This window comes from Muntiacus reevesi, chromosome 9, assembly GCF_963930625.1.
Source record: "Muntiacus reevesi chromosome 9, mMunRee1.1, whole genome shotgun sequence".
Classification (NCBI taxonomy): domain Eukaryota; kingdom Metazoa; phylum Chordata; class Mammalia; order Artiodactyla; family Cervidae; genus Muntiacus; species Muntiacus reevesi.
In genome coordinates, this window is record NC_089257.1 from 33,812,621 (window position 1) to 33,828,601 (window position 15,981).

Here is a 15,981-nt window from a genome sequence, read left to right on the forward strand (position 1 = left end):
TTGTGGCTGCCAGGGGGAAGGCAGAAGGAGCAATAGATTGGGAGTTTGGGATGGACATGTACACACTGATATATTTAAAATGGACAGCAAACAAGGACCTAGTCTATAGCACAGGGAACTCTGCCCAATTCTCTGTAATAACCTAAATGGAAAAATAATTTGAAAAAGAATAGATGCATGCATATATATAACTGAATCACTTTGATGTACACCTGAAACTAACACAACATTGTTCATCAACAAAACTTCCAATATAAAATTTAAAAAATAAAAAAGCAAAAAAAAGGAGTAATAAAAATAATTTTAATGCACACAGAAAAAATAATCTATAACTGGATTCTTCTTTCTCTTATTTGTCCTGGTCTTAACTTAAACTCTGTGCACAAGTATTGTGAGCTGGAAAAACAGTGGAGAGACAAAGAAGAAAAAGTTGAGAACTATAGGCAATGTTTCAATTATTGGTAAGTTTATTTTCTGAAGCCTAGAGTCAAGAAAGAGTCAACTATTATGTTCCTAGTTGCTTGGCTATAAGCACATGTAATAGTTATTTACAGATCAGAAAAAGGGAGTCAGAAAGTCTGAGCACTTAAAGATTCACCATAACTCTATAAGGTGTTATCATTCCACGTTCCAGCTGAAGCTCTAAGAGTTTAAATAATTCATCAACAATATCACAGCTCACTTAAATTTGCACCAACTTGAGCAAAGGTCTCCTGACTCCTTGTTCTTTGCTCCTTTTTCTCCACACCCACTGCCTCAGGAAGTCACAAGTACACACCTTTACTCTCCCTTCCTCGGAAGAAAGACACCAAGTGATGGTTGTGTTGGCATTTTACAGATTCTGTTTAACTCATTAAAAATGCTGAGGTGGTGAACTTGAATCACTCCTATGTTTCCCAGTAATATTTAACCTTAAGTTAAAAGAAAACCTCTGAGATTAAAGAACATGTTATCTGGCAAGTGCATTTCACCCCCGGTGGTTATTAATTTCAGAATACATCTGAATTCCTTCTCTGCAGCATATGCTTTAGCAAAGGAACAGAGAGCTCCAGGCCAGGGTCAGATTTCAAGTTCTTCTCTTGTTGATGCCCATACCACTCCCAGAATCCTCTTTGCTGTCAACCTCTGAGATCCTTCCCAGGTACAACTTGGTGTCTGAAGTTGCTACCCAAGTGCCTCTGGTCATCATTCTCTTAACACAACCTCAGCCTCCTCTCACAGCAAAGCATATACTGTACTGAGCTTTGCTTTTGGAAAGACAGTTTGAGAGCAACTCTCTGGTGCCTATACTTCTCAGCATGGAGGTGAAGAACTTTGCAGTTTGGGATTATGTTGTCTTTGCAGCCCTCTTTATCATTTCCTCTGGAATTGGGGTGTTCTATGCAATTAAGGAGAGAAAAAAGACAACTTCGAGGGAGTTTCTGATCGGTGGACGGCAAATGAGTTTTGGCCCAGTGGCATTATCCCTGACAGCCAGCTTCATGTCTGCCGTCACTGTCCTGGGGACCCCAGCTGACGTCTACCGCTTTGGAGCATCCTATGTCCTCTTCTTCATCACGTATGCATTGGTCATTATCCTAACATCAGAGCTCTTTCTCCCTGTGTTCTACAGATCTGGCATCACCAGCACGTACGAGGTAAAACAACTACTTGCTTCTTTTTTACTTTGGGAAGAGTTGCTGTTTCCTCTCCACTTGAACAGCCTTTTTTATGCTTGCTTTTTCCCTCCAGTACACATCTTATGTGTATTATGTCTTAATGATAACATATGGTGGTTGAAAAACACTTATTTGCAGGATAATTACGCATCACAGCGAGAAATTATTACAGTGTTATTGGGGAAAGCTTAAGCTTTGGACACGGACATACCTGTATGCAGAGACAGCCACAGACATCTACACCTTCTGTCTGTAGAGTGAAAGTAACAAAGTCAAGCTCTGAGGCTGTTTCAATGATTGAACGAGATTTGTTGGTAAACATCTAAAGCACTGCCTAACTCACAGGAGGTTCTCAGTGAAAGAGAACTGACCTTGTTACTTGTTTTATTTTATTCTGAAAAGCACAAAGAACATTGTGTATTGTCACTTTTTGGCTGAGAAAACCGAGATACAGACAGATGAATTAAGATTGTACAGCAGATTGTGCACTTTTAGTAAAGTGGTTCAGTTACTTAAACCAGTTGCAAATATGTAACTGAGGAGATTTGAGACCATACAGATAGAGGACACACAGGGATTTAGTTAAATTTAATTTACCCTTTTTACCAAAATTTACCCTATTTACCAAAATACATTTGCCCTTTATGTATTTTTTAAATTGTAGTACCCTGATACAAAGAAACTCAGATTGTGTAAAGTATATATTTTGGAATTGCTTCTTTCTTTGTAAGAATTAGCAGTGTCAGGGGTGGGGAACAGGGGCAGAAGGGATAATTAGAGAGTTTGGGATCAACATGTACACACTGCTATATTTTAAATGGATAACCATCTGTACAGCAGAGGGGACCCTGCTCAATGTTATGTGGCAGCCTGGAGGGGAGGGGAGTTTGGGGAGAATGGATACGTATATGTGTATGGCTGAGTCCCTTTGCTGTTCACCTCAAACTATCACAACATCGTTAGTTGGTTATACTCTGATATAAAATAAAAAGTTTAAAAGAGAGAGAGGAAAGCACTGGCAGTGTGGCATATGAGATAAAGGCATAAGCTCTAGACTCAAAACAGTCCAGAGTTACTTGGTTTTGACTACTAGCTCTGCCACTTAACTAGCTGCATAGCTTTGGGGAAATGACTCATCTTCTCTGTATCTGATTTTAACACACATAAAATAAGAATAATAAAAGGGTCTATCTTAAGGAATGTCTGTGAGGAGTAAATGAGTTATTATATGCAATACTCTTAACAGAGCCTGGCAAATGGTAAGTATAGAGGAAGAATTTATATTATTATAATTATTGTTCTCATTGCTATTGTCCCCAAATTTGTAGTCTCACTGTAGAGGCTTTAATTTATGTTTATTTGTTCATCCTCCATTTCTTGCTACCTAACCATGGATATTCTTACCAAGTCTTTTAAAGTAGAAAGGATTAAGAGGGGAGAGTTTATTTCCCCACCTCTTGAATCTGGGATGGCCTTGTGACTTGCTTTGGCCAATAGAATGTAGCAGAAGTGATGTGTGAATTTGGAGCCGAAGTCTCGTGAGCTTACAGTTTCTGCCTCTGCCTTCTTGGAATGCTGTCCTGATACAGCTATGTCAGGAATCAGATCTAGCTGGTCTCACTTCTGGAGGAGGAATGGGCACATAGAGGAGAACAGAGGCAGGCTGGTTAGCAGTCAGCACCAATCAGCAGACTTGTGAGTGGGACCATTTTGGACTTTCTCCCTCAGCTTATCTTCCCATTGACTGCAGCCCCATGAGAGCCTTGGGCTAACAAGTAGAGCAATCGCTCACCCAATCCTAAAAACTGTGAGAAATATTAAGTCCTTAGTTTTTAAGCCAAGGACTTTTGGGGCTGGCAATGACCAACTGATTTAAATGCTTTAATATGCAGAGAGATTTCAAGACTAATCTATGAATCTGGGCTACTTTGTCACTATTCTCTCCATGTCAAAGCATAAGGAATTGTTCTCACCCTCAAGTTGTAAATCAGGCTCAGCTCATTTGCAGTAGCATGCATTTTTATTATCTCCACTTGGACAGTTTATAATTAGTCTCACCATGTTGTCTCCACTGCAGTTAGAGTTATTTTCTTCTTTCTGTTATCAAACATTAATAGATCCAGTCTGTTATAATTTACCCTTAGTACTAGCTGTGGGCTACCTACTTTCTCATTTTTCTTAGTCTTCTTCTTCTTTTTTTAATTTAAAGCACAAACTTGTTATTCCTATTTTTTTGGGGGGGGGGGCACTGCACTAGGTCTGCATTGTGACACATGGGCTGGCCAACAGGTTTAGTTGCTCCGCAGCATGTGGGATTAAACTCGTGTTCCCTGTATTAGAAAGTGGATTCCCAGCCACTGGACCACCTGGGAAGTCCTTTCTTGCACTTCTTAAACTAAATAGTTTCTGAAATACTTACTTATCTCTAATCCAGATTTTTCATTATAATGCCAAGGCTACTACTTCTCTATGTCTTCTTCCATGGTGTTTTCTAAGCATTATAGATTATATGCTCTTTATTTCTAAATTGCTTTCCTTTTACTTCTTTATATTACATTTGTGGCATTTTAGTAATTACAGTTAAAAGTTGAGAAATTAGATGTGTAGGTATAAAATATCATTATTGAGTATCATTTCAGTATAATAAATATTGTGACAAAATGTTTGTTGTAAAATGGATGGTTAGTGTGTGATAGGGTTTGAACCACTGTCATGAGACTTTTTTGGACCATTTTAAAGATTGGTTTTTACTCAGTGAGATAGGTCATTATAATGTTTGAGTAGGAGAGTGACTTGTATTTCAAGAGTACTCCTCTAGCAGGATATTATTGCTGAAGCAGGGGGTCTAGTTAGGAGGCTACTGCTATAATCTAGGCAAGAGCTGACAGTATTAGTGTGGAGACAGAGGGGATGACACAAGTGGAATTCTGAAAGTGGGGGTAGGAGAGGCCAGGATTTTCTATGAATTGCATGTGGGGAGTGAGACAAAAAGAGGAGTCAAGGATGGCTTCATGTTACTTGGGCTTGAATCCACATGAAAAGTAGACTTGTTATTTCCTGAGATGGAAAAGAGTATGGCTAGATCAGGTTTGGGGTTTTGAAAATAATCCATGACGATAAATATTACCTGTGCTATTTTTAGAAACAAGTATGATGTGTGCAACTTTTCTGCTGAACTTCCATTTTTACTTTTGACTGTACCCAGTATTCTTGCCCGGAAAATTCCTTGGACAAAGGAGCCTGGTGAGCCTCAGTCCATGGGGTTGCAAAGAGTCAGACACAACTGAGCAACTGAACATGCTTGCTTGCAAAGCTATACATCTAGCAAAGATGACCACTGGATGAGTAAGTGAGTCAATACAATCTTTCAGATGGAAAATTATGCAGTTTGAATAGTCTCTTATTATGGAGTGAGATAGAGGCAAAGCTCAAATTAGAATTCAAGGAGCCTTACTTCATATATATATAATTTTTTTCTTTTTTTTGTTGTTAATACTGTCTCTCTAGTTTGACCAAATTGAATGAATTTAGAGGAACTAAACTAGTTGGATGTTAAAACCAATGACTTTTTCTAGATTCCTATAGCAGTTTCCTTAGCCTGTCTCCATTTTTCAGTAACAATTTCCTGTTTGCTTTCCTAGACTTCATATGCTATCCAGACAATATCATATATTTTGGATTTTGTTACATTTCTCAACTTCTGACATTGCTTTTTATGTCGGTTATCTCTTGCTGTGTAACACACCACCCCAAAATAAATTTCTTAAAACAACAATTATATCTGTTCACAATTCAGTGAATCAGTAATCTGATCTGAGCTCAAGAAGGTCTAATAAGACAGTCAGGTTCTTCTTCCGGTCTAACTTGGGGCTGTCTATGTGACTGCATCAGCTAGTGCTTTGGCTCATTGGTCTAGGCAAACTCAGATGGGACAACTTGTATAATAGCATACCAGATTTGATCTCATCTTACAGTAGGCTATCCTTGACTCTTAATGTTATGGGAGAAGAATCTCTGTCAACAAGAAGGTATAGCTTATCACACAAGCAATTCTGCAGTCTCCACTTGAATCATATTTGTTATTAATAGAAATATCACCGTCCTAAATTGCATTTGCCCAGAAGCAAATCCTGAGACAAGGAGTTGTATGCAAGTAATTTTGGGGGGAAATGATTTTATTAAACTATCAGTAGGCCAGTGGCAAGTAAGACATGGAAAAAAAAGCCAATGTTTTTGAGCAGGTTGTTAATCATGAGCAACTGAGGTTCCATCTCACTGGGGAGCTCAGGGAGACAGTTTAGGTCACATATCAGGGTTGGCCTCCCTGAAATGAAATTACTGGGATTTTTTGAGTCCAACTTTCTTTTATCATTGGCTTTCAGCAGTTCTAGTCTGTCCTGGGCAAGGGCTGAAATAAAGCCCTCAAGCAGATAATCACAGAACAGTTAGATGCCATCAAGGTGTACTGGGACAGAGAGTGGCAATAAACTACAGGGTCACACCCACAACAACCACTACGGTCACGAAGATCCCATAGATTCCTGTCCCTGCACTTGGTGCTATCACCCACTGTGTTGTTAGGTCATACAAGTGTCAATTTTAGAAAGAAGGAGCCATGGTTTAGTGCAATAATCTAATAATCTAATCTTTCCAAGGACATGTAATCTGAACCTAAGTTGTCCTCAACGTAAAAGTTTTGTTCTTTTTTTTTTTTTTAATTCTGTGATAGCTGAGACTCTCGGATCCTTCCTCAGTGACTTCTTTATTTCTTTAAAAATATTTTCCTTGTACATGGTGCCCTCATTCACACACCCACCTGACTCACAGTGTACTGAATACATCGTCTGAAGAAAGATGGGCTGAAAATAAGGCAGTTCTTTCCTTGGGGGAAGGGTTGAGCAGGTAAATTGGGAGATGTGGATTAGTGTGAAATCCAGTGACAATTCTGCCAAGAGGAGTCTATTCTAGGGCTTTAAAGAAGGTTCCATCTTAAGGCATCAAAACAACTCTTACTTATGTATCATTTCTAGGAAAAAGGAGTAGCTAATTCCTGGGTTAATCAAAATGATTTTTCTTAAATTAGATAACTATTACCAATTAAAAATTACTACCAAGTATTACTACTAAGATATTAAATGCTCAAACCGTTTGCTACTTTTAACATTTTTGTTCATTCAATGCATGTTTATTATGCACTGGAATACAAATACTAGTGCTTTCTAGAGTAGGAATTCTAGGAATTCAGGGATACTTTTGTTGACCCCCAACAGTAAATCAGATACATCTAGTTAGTATGTTCACAGCTCCCTGTAGCTTTTCTTCTAGTACATACCATCACTGTAACTTTACTGTTATAAATTTAGTAGTCTCCTCCTCTCATCTGTAAAGTCCTTTGGGTCATAAAGTATATAATATTGTATCATTATTGTAGTTCAATATCATTGTAGGTCAGAATGCAATATGGAAGACAATGGATAAATATTTGTTAAATGAATACATGAAAGATGAAGATAAAATGAAAAAATTGGACACTGCTTACACGCAGCAGGGAAAATAAATGGCAGACTGGAAGATGCGTTCACCTCCTTCCAAAAGTGGTCTTCCCAGTGCTCAGTGATAAAGAAGCCACCTGCTAAGCAGAAGATACAGATTCTATCCTTGGGTCTGGAATATTCCCTGGAGGAACAAATAGCAACCCACTGCAGTATTCTTGCCTGGGAAATCCCATGAACCAAGGAGCCTGGCAGGCTACAATCCATGGTGTCACAAAGAATCAGACACAATTTAGCAACTAAAGTACTACCACCGCTCTCCAAAAGGGGTAATAAACATCCTGATGTCAGGAATCTGTAACTATTACCTTTTATGGTTTTAAAAAAGAGACCCTTGCAAGTTTGATTAAATTAAGAATCTTGAGATAGAGTGATTATCTTGATTTAACCAGGCAGGCCTTAAGTACAATCATATTTATAAGTGGGAGGCAGAGGAACACTTGTCAGACAAAGAGAAAGCAATGCAACCACAGAGGCAGAAACTGGAGTGATGAAGTTAGAAGTTAAGGAATGCCTGCAGCCACCAAAAGCTCCTAAGAGGCAAGAAATAGATTCTTCCCCAAGACCTCCAGAGGGAGCAAAACCCAGCCAACACCTTGATTTTGGTGCAGTGAAATTGATTTTGAATTGCTAACTTCCAGAACTGTGAGAGAACACATTTCTGTTGTTTAAAGTCACCAAATTTGTGATAGTTTGTTACAGTGGCTATAGGAAATGAATACTGTAAAATATGTGATGTGTGCACGCATGCATGCTCAATCAAGTCCAACTCTTTGCAACCCATGGACTGTAGTCAGTCGGGCTCCTCTGTCCATGGGATTTTCCAGGCAAGGATATTGAAGTGGGTTGCCATTTCCTATTCTAGAGATCTTCCCAGCCCAGGGATTGAACCCACATCTCTTGCATCTGCTGTATTGGCAGGTGGATTCTCTACCACTGTGCCACCTGGGAAGCCTATAAAATATGTGAATCCAATTCTGAAATACAAGGTAACTGGTGATCAAGTGCTAAAGAAGTTTAGTATAATTCCCTTAAGAGCTCGGAGGGGAAAGTATGAGTAGGAACAAGAATGATGACCAGGCTCTTGTTTTTGAAAGATGACTAATAATCGGTGAATTTTGAGGGTTGGGGGAGGCTCTCTTACACTGAAAAATCTTCCTATACAGAAGAGAAATCTGCAGGGTACAAAGCATGCTGGCTGAACAATTCACAGTGATTTTATGTACACAGTAAATCAGGTGAGGGCTACTGATGTTGAGAGGGGAAGGGTGTGGATCAGATAGTAGAGGGTTTAGAATGGAAAGCCTGGATGTGCATTTGTTTTGTTAGTGATAGAGAATCACTGAAACCTTTGAGTAAAAGTGTGATATGACCAGTGTTCTGTTTTAGGAGAATCGATGTGGCAGGTGTGTGGTTGGTGGAATGGGTGGGCATGATTTGGAGAGAGCTTAGAGAGCTCAGATAGGGGGTTACTGCATTGATCTGGGCAAGAGGTAAGGAAGGCCTGTGCTGAATCTGGGGTCAGTGCGACTAGAAAAGGAAATAATGGCTTTAGTACATCTAGTAGGAAGAGCCCTGGGGAGAGAGCCAGAGACCTTTTAACTGAAAGAATAATAATTAAAAAAAAATTTAAAGTATTTATTTTCTCTGACCATCATGTGAAGTTTGAGCAAAAACGGAGCTTTAATACATCTTTTCGTTGAGTTAGACAAGGCTGTGGTCCATGTGATCCGATTGGCTAGTTGTCTGTGATTGTGGTTTCATTCTGTCTGCCCTCTGATGCCCTCTCTCAGTGACTACCGTCTTACTTGGGTTTCTCTTACATTGGACGTGAGGTATCTCTTCACAGCTGCTCCAACAAAGTGCAGCCACTGCTCCTCACCTTGGACGCGGGGTAGGTCCTCTCCATCGCGCTCGTGTGCCGTCCATCTAGTCAAGGCTGTGGTTTTTCCAGTGGTCATGTACGGATGTGAGAGTTGGACTATAAAGAAGGCTGAGCACAGAAGAATTGATGCTTTTGAACTGTGGCATTGGAAAAGACTCCTGAGAGTCCCTTGGACTGCAAGGAGATCCAACCAGTCCATCCTAAAGGAGATCAATCCTGGGTGTTCATTGGAAGGACTGATGTTGAAGCTGAAACTCCAATACTTTGGCCATCTGATGTGAAGAGTTGACTCATTTGAAAAAGCCCTAATGCTGGAAAAGATTGAGGGCAGGAGGAGAAGGGGATGACAGAGGATGAGATGGTTGGATGGCATCACCAACTAGATGGACATGAGTTTGAGTAAACTCTGGGAGTTTGTGATGGACAGGGAGGCCTGGCGTACTGCGGTTCATGGGGTCACAAAGAGTCGGACCTGACTGAGCGACTGAACTGAAATGAACTGAACTGAACTGAATACATCTTTGACCTTAAACCATCCAAATTTGTTTCCCTTTCTTTCAAGTTCAAATAGGGTAAAATCGTGTTATAAAGCTAAGCATTAAACTCAGAGAAATGCCAAGAAAAAGCAAACCTTCTTAGCAGCCCTTAAATAAAACTTGCTGATTCTTTGCATGTCCTTCTCTCTGTTCTTTCTAGTACTTACAACTACGATTCAACAAACCAGTTCGCTATGCAGCCACAGTCATCTACGTCGTGCAAACGGTAAGGAGGAAGGACTGCTGCAGAGGTGGGTCCTGGGGTGGCAAGAATGGGTTTGTTTATTTCAAGAAGCAATTAACACAGTTAAAGGAAAGATTCAACACTAAGAAGAAGCTACTGTCTTCCAAGGATAGCACTTTCAAAATATGTGATTTTATAGAGCAATTTCCACATTTCATATACTTCATGTGTCTGTATGAATAATAACAAATACATATCATAAACCACCAAGGGGGCAAAAAAGCATTTTCTTAAATTTATTGTGAACTCTTATTTAACTGGTACAAGTTGCTTTTATATGAAATGGTCTGGTAACTGATTTTGTGTGTGTGTGTGCTAGTTTAGCTGTGTTGAACCAGAAATACTTGTTTCTGGTTCAATGCAGAAATGAGTTAGTTTCTGAAAATTAGCTTAAAATTATACTCTCAAACCAATACTCCCACATCCCCTTTTGGACTCTTCTTCTACCTCCTTGGTTCTAGGGTATCCTCTTGTTGCCCACAGCTGCCCGTGGGATAGCTTTGATGCATTTCAATGACTCACCAAGAATTTTCTGCTAGAAGATAACCTTCTCCCGTTTTCTAAATTAAAACTTCCATCAGTGACTGAAGGATTTAATAGCAAGAAAACGGGGCAAACAATGCTCCCTAACCTGTCCATGGTTATTTGCCTTTTAAAACTCTCACATGGATCTCTAAATGGTGAAATTTCATTTCTACTACATGGGACCAGACCCACTTCTATCAGTGCAGTGGCCTCCAGTTTTGGGAGTTTGAAGATATGTTCATAACGGAAGTCGCCCAGTCGCTAGTTTTCCCTGCAAGGTACTCTCCTCATAGATTATTCCAGCTCCACTCTAAAGTCCATGTTTCAGCACACTGCTAAGATGTGTTTGTGTCACGGTGAAATGTGTATGACGGGGCTGTAGAAGGGTGAGTCAACTTGAAAACCCTGTTTTCAAGTTCGTCAGAAATACAACAGCCGTAGCCATAGAATCTCAAAATTCACAGCCATTTTAAAAGTCCAAGAGCCTTCCTCTGTGTCATGCTTATTATCCCTTTTGCAAATTAGTTACAGTTGTCAAGGACTTCAAAACAAGAGTGTGAGGGAATGAAATGTTTGGAACAAGTGGAAGGAAATGGAGCGCTACGGCCGTAAGGAAATTTTTAGGAAGGCTTCCTTTCCATGTCACTCTTCTCACCTCACCGTTCACCTGAGTCTTGTCTCTCCACCAGATTCTCTACACGGGAGTGGTGGTGTACGCTCCTGCTCTGGCCCTCAATCAAGGTGAGCTAGCCACGCTGTCTTAGGCTTTCCACCATTTTTATACCCGCATTGTTACCTTGAGAAATATATGCACAAAATCTTGTTGGGAAGACATTCCTGTGGTTAGAATACTATGAATTACTCTAGTTGTCACAACATAAAGCTCTAAAAATTGAACATTGAAAATAATGCGAATAACTAGTTACTTGACTTTGTCCACATGGTTTCAGACATCCAATTTGATTGTTGTTTGTTTTCTAATCACTGAATTAATGACAAATTTTTTTGAGGTTTGGTTGATTTACAATATTGTATTAGATCCAGGTGTAACATTAAAGTTATTCAGTTATATGCATATTTTTCAAGTTATTTTCCATTATAGGTTATTACAAGATATAGGATATGGTTCCCTGTGCTAAATCTTTGTTGTTTATCTTTTTCATGTATAATAATTTAGAAGTAGTATTAGAAATCCTGTGTGTGTGTGTTAGTCCCTCAGTCATGTCCTACTCTTTGCGACCCCATGGACTGTAGCTCATCAGGCTCCTCTATCCATGGGATTCTTTGGTCAAGAATACTGGAATGGATTGCCATTCCCTTCTCCAGGGGATCTTCCCAACCCAAGGATCAAACCTGGGTCTCCTGCATTGCAGGAAGATTCTTTACCATCTGAGCTACTGTTTATCCCTACTCCCTCTCTTTCCCTTTTGGTAACCATAAATTGACAGTTTTGTATTGTATACACACAACCTAAATAAGGTCATCTATAACATATGACCCTTTCTAAGTAATCTCATGAAGAGGATACTCTGAATACATGCATAAAAGGTGATTGTAGTAATTATTTTAAGATTTACACTTGACCTTGTTGAAAGAATAGAATCCCAGGGGGGACAAAGGAAAGAAAAACCAAAAGCAAAAGAAATTTCATAATGATATCTATAATATTAGAAGTCCTCAATATTCAATTTAATTGTGCTATATGCTTATACTGAAAAATATTTATTCACAGTCATTGTTGAGGTGGTTTCAAAGTATGCAGACTTTGTTAACAAAAGCAAACAAATAATGAAATGTTTGGTGCAGAGATTGGACTAACTTTTTAAAGAAAAACAAACAAACAAACAAACAATTGGTACAGAGATTGGGAACTCCAGAATCTTAAGAGAAAAAATTTGGCTTATAACATTACATGAAAATTATGGACTGGGTTGCTGCTTCTCAGTCGTTTTAGTCGTGTCTAACTCGGCAACCCTATGGACTGTAGCCCACCAGGCTCCTCTGTCCTTGGGACTCTCCAGGCAAGAATACTGGAGTGGGTTGCCATGCCCTCTTCCAGAGCATCTCCCCAACCCAGGGATGGAATCCATGTCTCCTGTGTCTCCTGCACTGTAGGTGGACTCTTTACTGCTGAACCACCGGGGAAGTCCCATGGACTGGGTTCAATTATAATAATTAATAAAATAATCTCTATCAGACGTGATAAAATTTAATTTTATTTTATCACCTCTAATTTGATTTCCGTTTGCCCAAAAAGAATACAGACAAGAATATTGTGACTTTTTCCTCATAAAATTTGTTCTTTTACTGTCCTTAAAGGAACTTCTTTCAATATTTTTTCTCCTTTCATAGTGACTGGGTTTGATCTCTGGGGCTCTGTGATTGCAACAGGAACCGTTTGCACATTCTACTGTACCCTGGTATGTATCTAGCTGTGAAAAAGTATTTAGTGCTACCTCCTAGTATGAGATAAGGGCAAATTTCCAACAACAAGGCATCTAAGTATAGCAGAAATTGCTATTTCTCAATTAAATAGAAATATTCTGCTTTATCTGTAACAGTTTTCTGAGGAAGGTACTGTTGTTTTATTTAAAATCCTTTTTCAAATCAACCATTAGTAGAATTTGAGCTCTGGGCTCGTTTGAGAGAGCCATGAGTAAAAGAAGATATAATGACAAAAATATCTCCCTGCTTGAAGGTTAGGTGGCCATATGCAACTACTGAGGAAAAAAAAAAATGTGCTCATTAACAGTAATTATAAGCCTTAGGTAACATTTATACTGGGTTGGCCAAAAAGGTAATTTGGATTTTTCTGTAACATCTTATGGAAAAGTTGAACAAACTTTTTGACCAGCCAGTACTTCGTTGACTACTGGTTAAGGAATAAAAAAATGTACCAATGAACAACAAGGATGTCTGGTATTTTGTAAACTTAAGGATTCCACACCTTGATTTTGTCTCTTATTGATGGATAAGCTTGGATTACATTTAACATTTGGCTTTATACATGCTTAGCTTTAACCAAAGAACTTGGGTGGTGTTGGAAATTATATTTATGAAATTGTTACAATTAGTTTAGTTCAACAAATATTCATTTAACACCTATTATCTGTCATGCCCTATAATAGGAATCATTATTCTTCTGAGTCTTTGATATCACGCTTGCTAAGTCACTACAGTCGTGCCCGACTCTGTGACCCCATGAACTGTAGCCTGCCAGGCTCCACTGTCCATGAGATTCTCTAGGCAAGACTACTAGAGCGGGTTGCCACGCCCTCCTCCAGGGGATCATCCCGGCCCAGGGATGGAACCCGAGTCTGCATTGCAGACAGATTCTTTATCATCTGAGCCACCAGGGAAGCCCTACTGGTACTATCATTCAGTTCAGTCTCTCAGTCGTGACTGACTGTTTGCGACCCCATGGACTCCAGCATACCAGGCCTCCCTGTACATCACCAACCCCCGGAGTTTACTCAAACTCATGTCCGTTGAGTCAATGATGCCATGCAACCATCTCATCCTCTGTCATCCCCTTCTCCTCCTGCCTTCAATCTTTCCCAGCATCAGGGTCTTTTCTGATGAGTCAGTTCTTTGCATCAGGTGGCCAAAGTATTGGAGTTTCAGCTTCAACATCAGTCCTCCCAATGCATATTCAGGACTGATTTCCTTAGGATGTACTGGTTGGATCTCCTTGTATTGGTCCTATATATGAACCTATAAGTAACTAGTTAAGAATATGGCAGTTGTTCCCAGATAGTTGGATCTTTCTTCCCGACTGTCTGTCTTTCCCCCTTTATAGAAAAAAATAAAGTAATTGATATATTATCATATAGCATTTTGATATAGCATACTGTCCATGCATTTTGTCCTTGTGTGCATATCACCTACTCTTTTTAACATATGTTATGATAATATAAAATTTTAAAATGCTGTTGTCTCTTTTTTCATACTTGTAAATCCCATCTTTTCTTTGCACTACAAAGTTTCATCTTATTTTTTTTCCATTCCTTTCTTACTACCATATTTCTGTTCCAGACACACATCTCCTTTTGTTGTTGTTCAGTCCCTAAGTCATGTCTAACTCTTTGCGAATCTATAGAGTACAGCACAGCAGGCTCCCTTTTCCGTCACTATTTCCTGGAGTTTGCTCAAATTCATGTCCATTGAAATGGTGATGCTATCTAACTCTCTCATCCTGGACTTCCCAGGTGATACAGTGGTGAAGCGTCCACCTACCAAGCAGGAGACTCAGGTTCCATCCCTGGGTTGAGAAGATCCCCTGGAGAAGGAAATGGCAACCCATTCCAATAGTCTCGCCCAGAAAATTCCAGGACAGGGGAGCCTGGAGGGCTACACTCCATGAGGCTGCAAAAAGTTAGACACGACTGACCATACACACATCTCCTACCTAAATTAAAAATGGGCTTCTACTTTGTACATGTCTGGCCATATGTAACAGATTAGTGACTTCGAAGTATTTGCCTGTAGGAAGATAACTAGATGCGTTGCCAGGGACACAAAAGGCAGACTTCTTAGCAACAGTAATGGAAGCCAGAGCAGTGAAACAGTATCTTCAAAGCATTGAAAGAAACAATTGTCAATTATAATTGTGTATTCAGCAAAACTATCTTTCAGCAAAACTATCAACTGTCAAGAACTAAGAGAAATTACCATTAGCATATCTTCCCCAGAGAATAACCTAAAGGTAGTATTGTGGGAAGAAATAAAATTCTCTAGATTTTGATGGCAAAAATGACAAAAATATAATAATGAACATTTAGTAAGTCTAGTCAAACAATTTTTGATGCTTAATGATAATAATTTTATATAATTTATTTATATGTATTAATATAATATAACATTATTATATCATTAATATATTAATTAACATATTAATTAATTAATATTACTATAATATTAATATATAAATATGTGTTTATAATATATATAATAATTTTATAGTGTGGTATAATTTATATAATGTTAAATAATATAATTTACAATATTAAAATGTAATAACAATAGTGAAAAAGTGAAAGTGAAGTTGCTCAGTCATGTCCGACTCTTTGTGAGCCTGTGGACTGTAGCGTGCCAGGCTCCTCTGTCCATGGGATTCTCCAGGCAAAAATACTGGAGTGGGTTGCCATTATACATAATTTAAGGATTAAGAAAAAGAATAATTTCATTTAGACATCAATAACATGTAAATCAGGGAGAGAGTACTTAGATTTAAAGATGTTTTAATCCTTGAATTGTTGGAGAGTAAGACATTTTAAAAATTTAGACTTTAAATGAAAAATTCATGGCACAATTTCAAGGGGACCCATTTAAATAAAACAGTCAAAGTAGAAGAAGGGAATTAAAGTGGAAAAAAATAACCCTCAACTGATTTAAGCAAAAGGAAAAATATATATATAGAAAAAGTAGAACAAATAACAAAAAGGTGTCAGAAACAAGTCTGAATATTTTAAAAATCACAATAAACAAAAATGAGCTAAATGTACTACCTCTTAATTGATTTCAGTGCTTCCCTCCAGCCTGCATACCTCTGTCAGCCTAATCTTCTTCACACATGCATCTC

General features: G+C 38.8%; 1 protein-coding gene across 1 annotated transcript in view; it reads left to right on the top strand.

The window, feature by feature from the left end:
• The first annotated feature begins 977 nt into the window (after positions 1-977).
• Positions 978-15,981, top strand: part of SLC5A12 (solute carrier family 5 member 12) — a 46,556-nt gene continuing 31,552 nt past the window's right edge. Inside the window, exons 1-4 of the mRNA XM_065944477.1 lie at positions 978-1,637; positions 9,792-9,857; positions 11,090-11,141; positions 12,753-12,820. Coding sequence (XP_065800549.1) covers positions 1,299-1,637; positions 9,792-9,857; positions 11,090-11,141; positions 12,753-12,820 — 525 coding nt within the window. The 5' untranslated portion in view covers positions 978-1,298. The remainder of the gene's footprint in view (positions 1,638-9,791; positions 9,858-11,089; positions 11,142-12,752; positions 12,821-15,981) is intronic.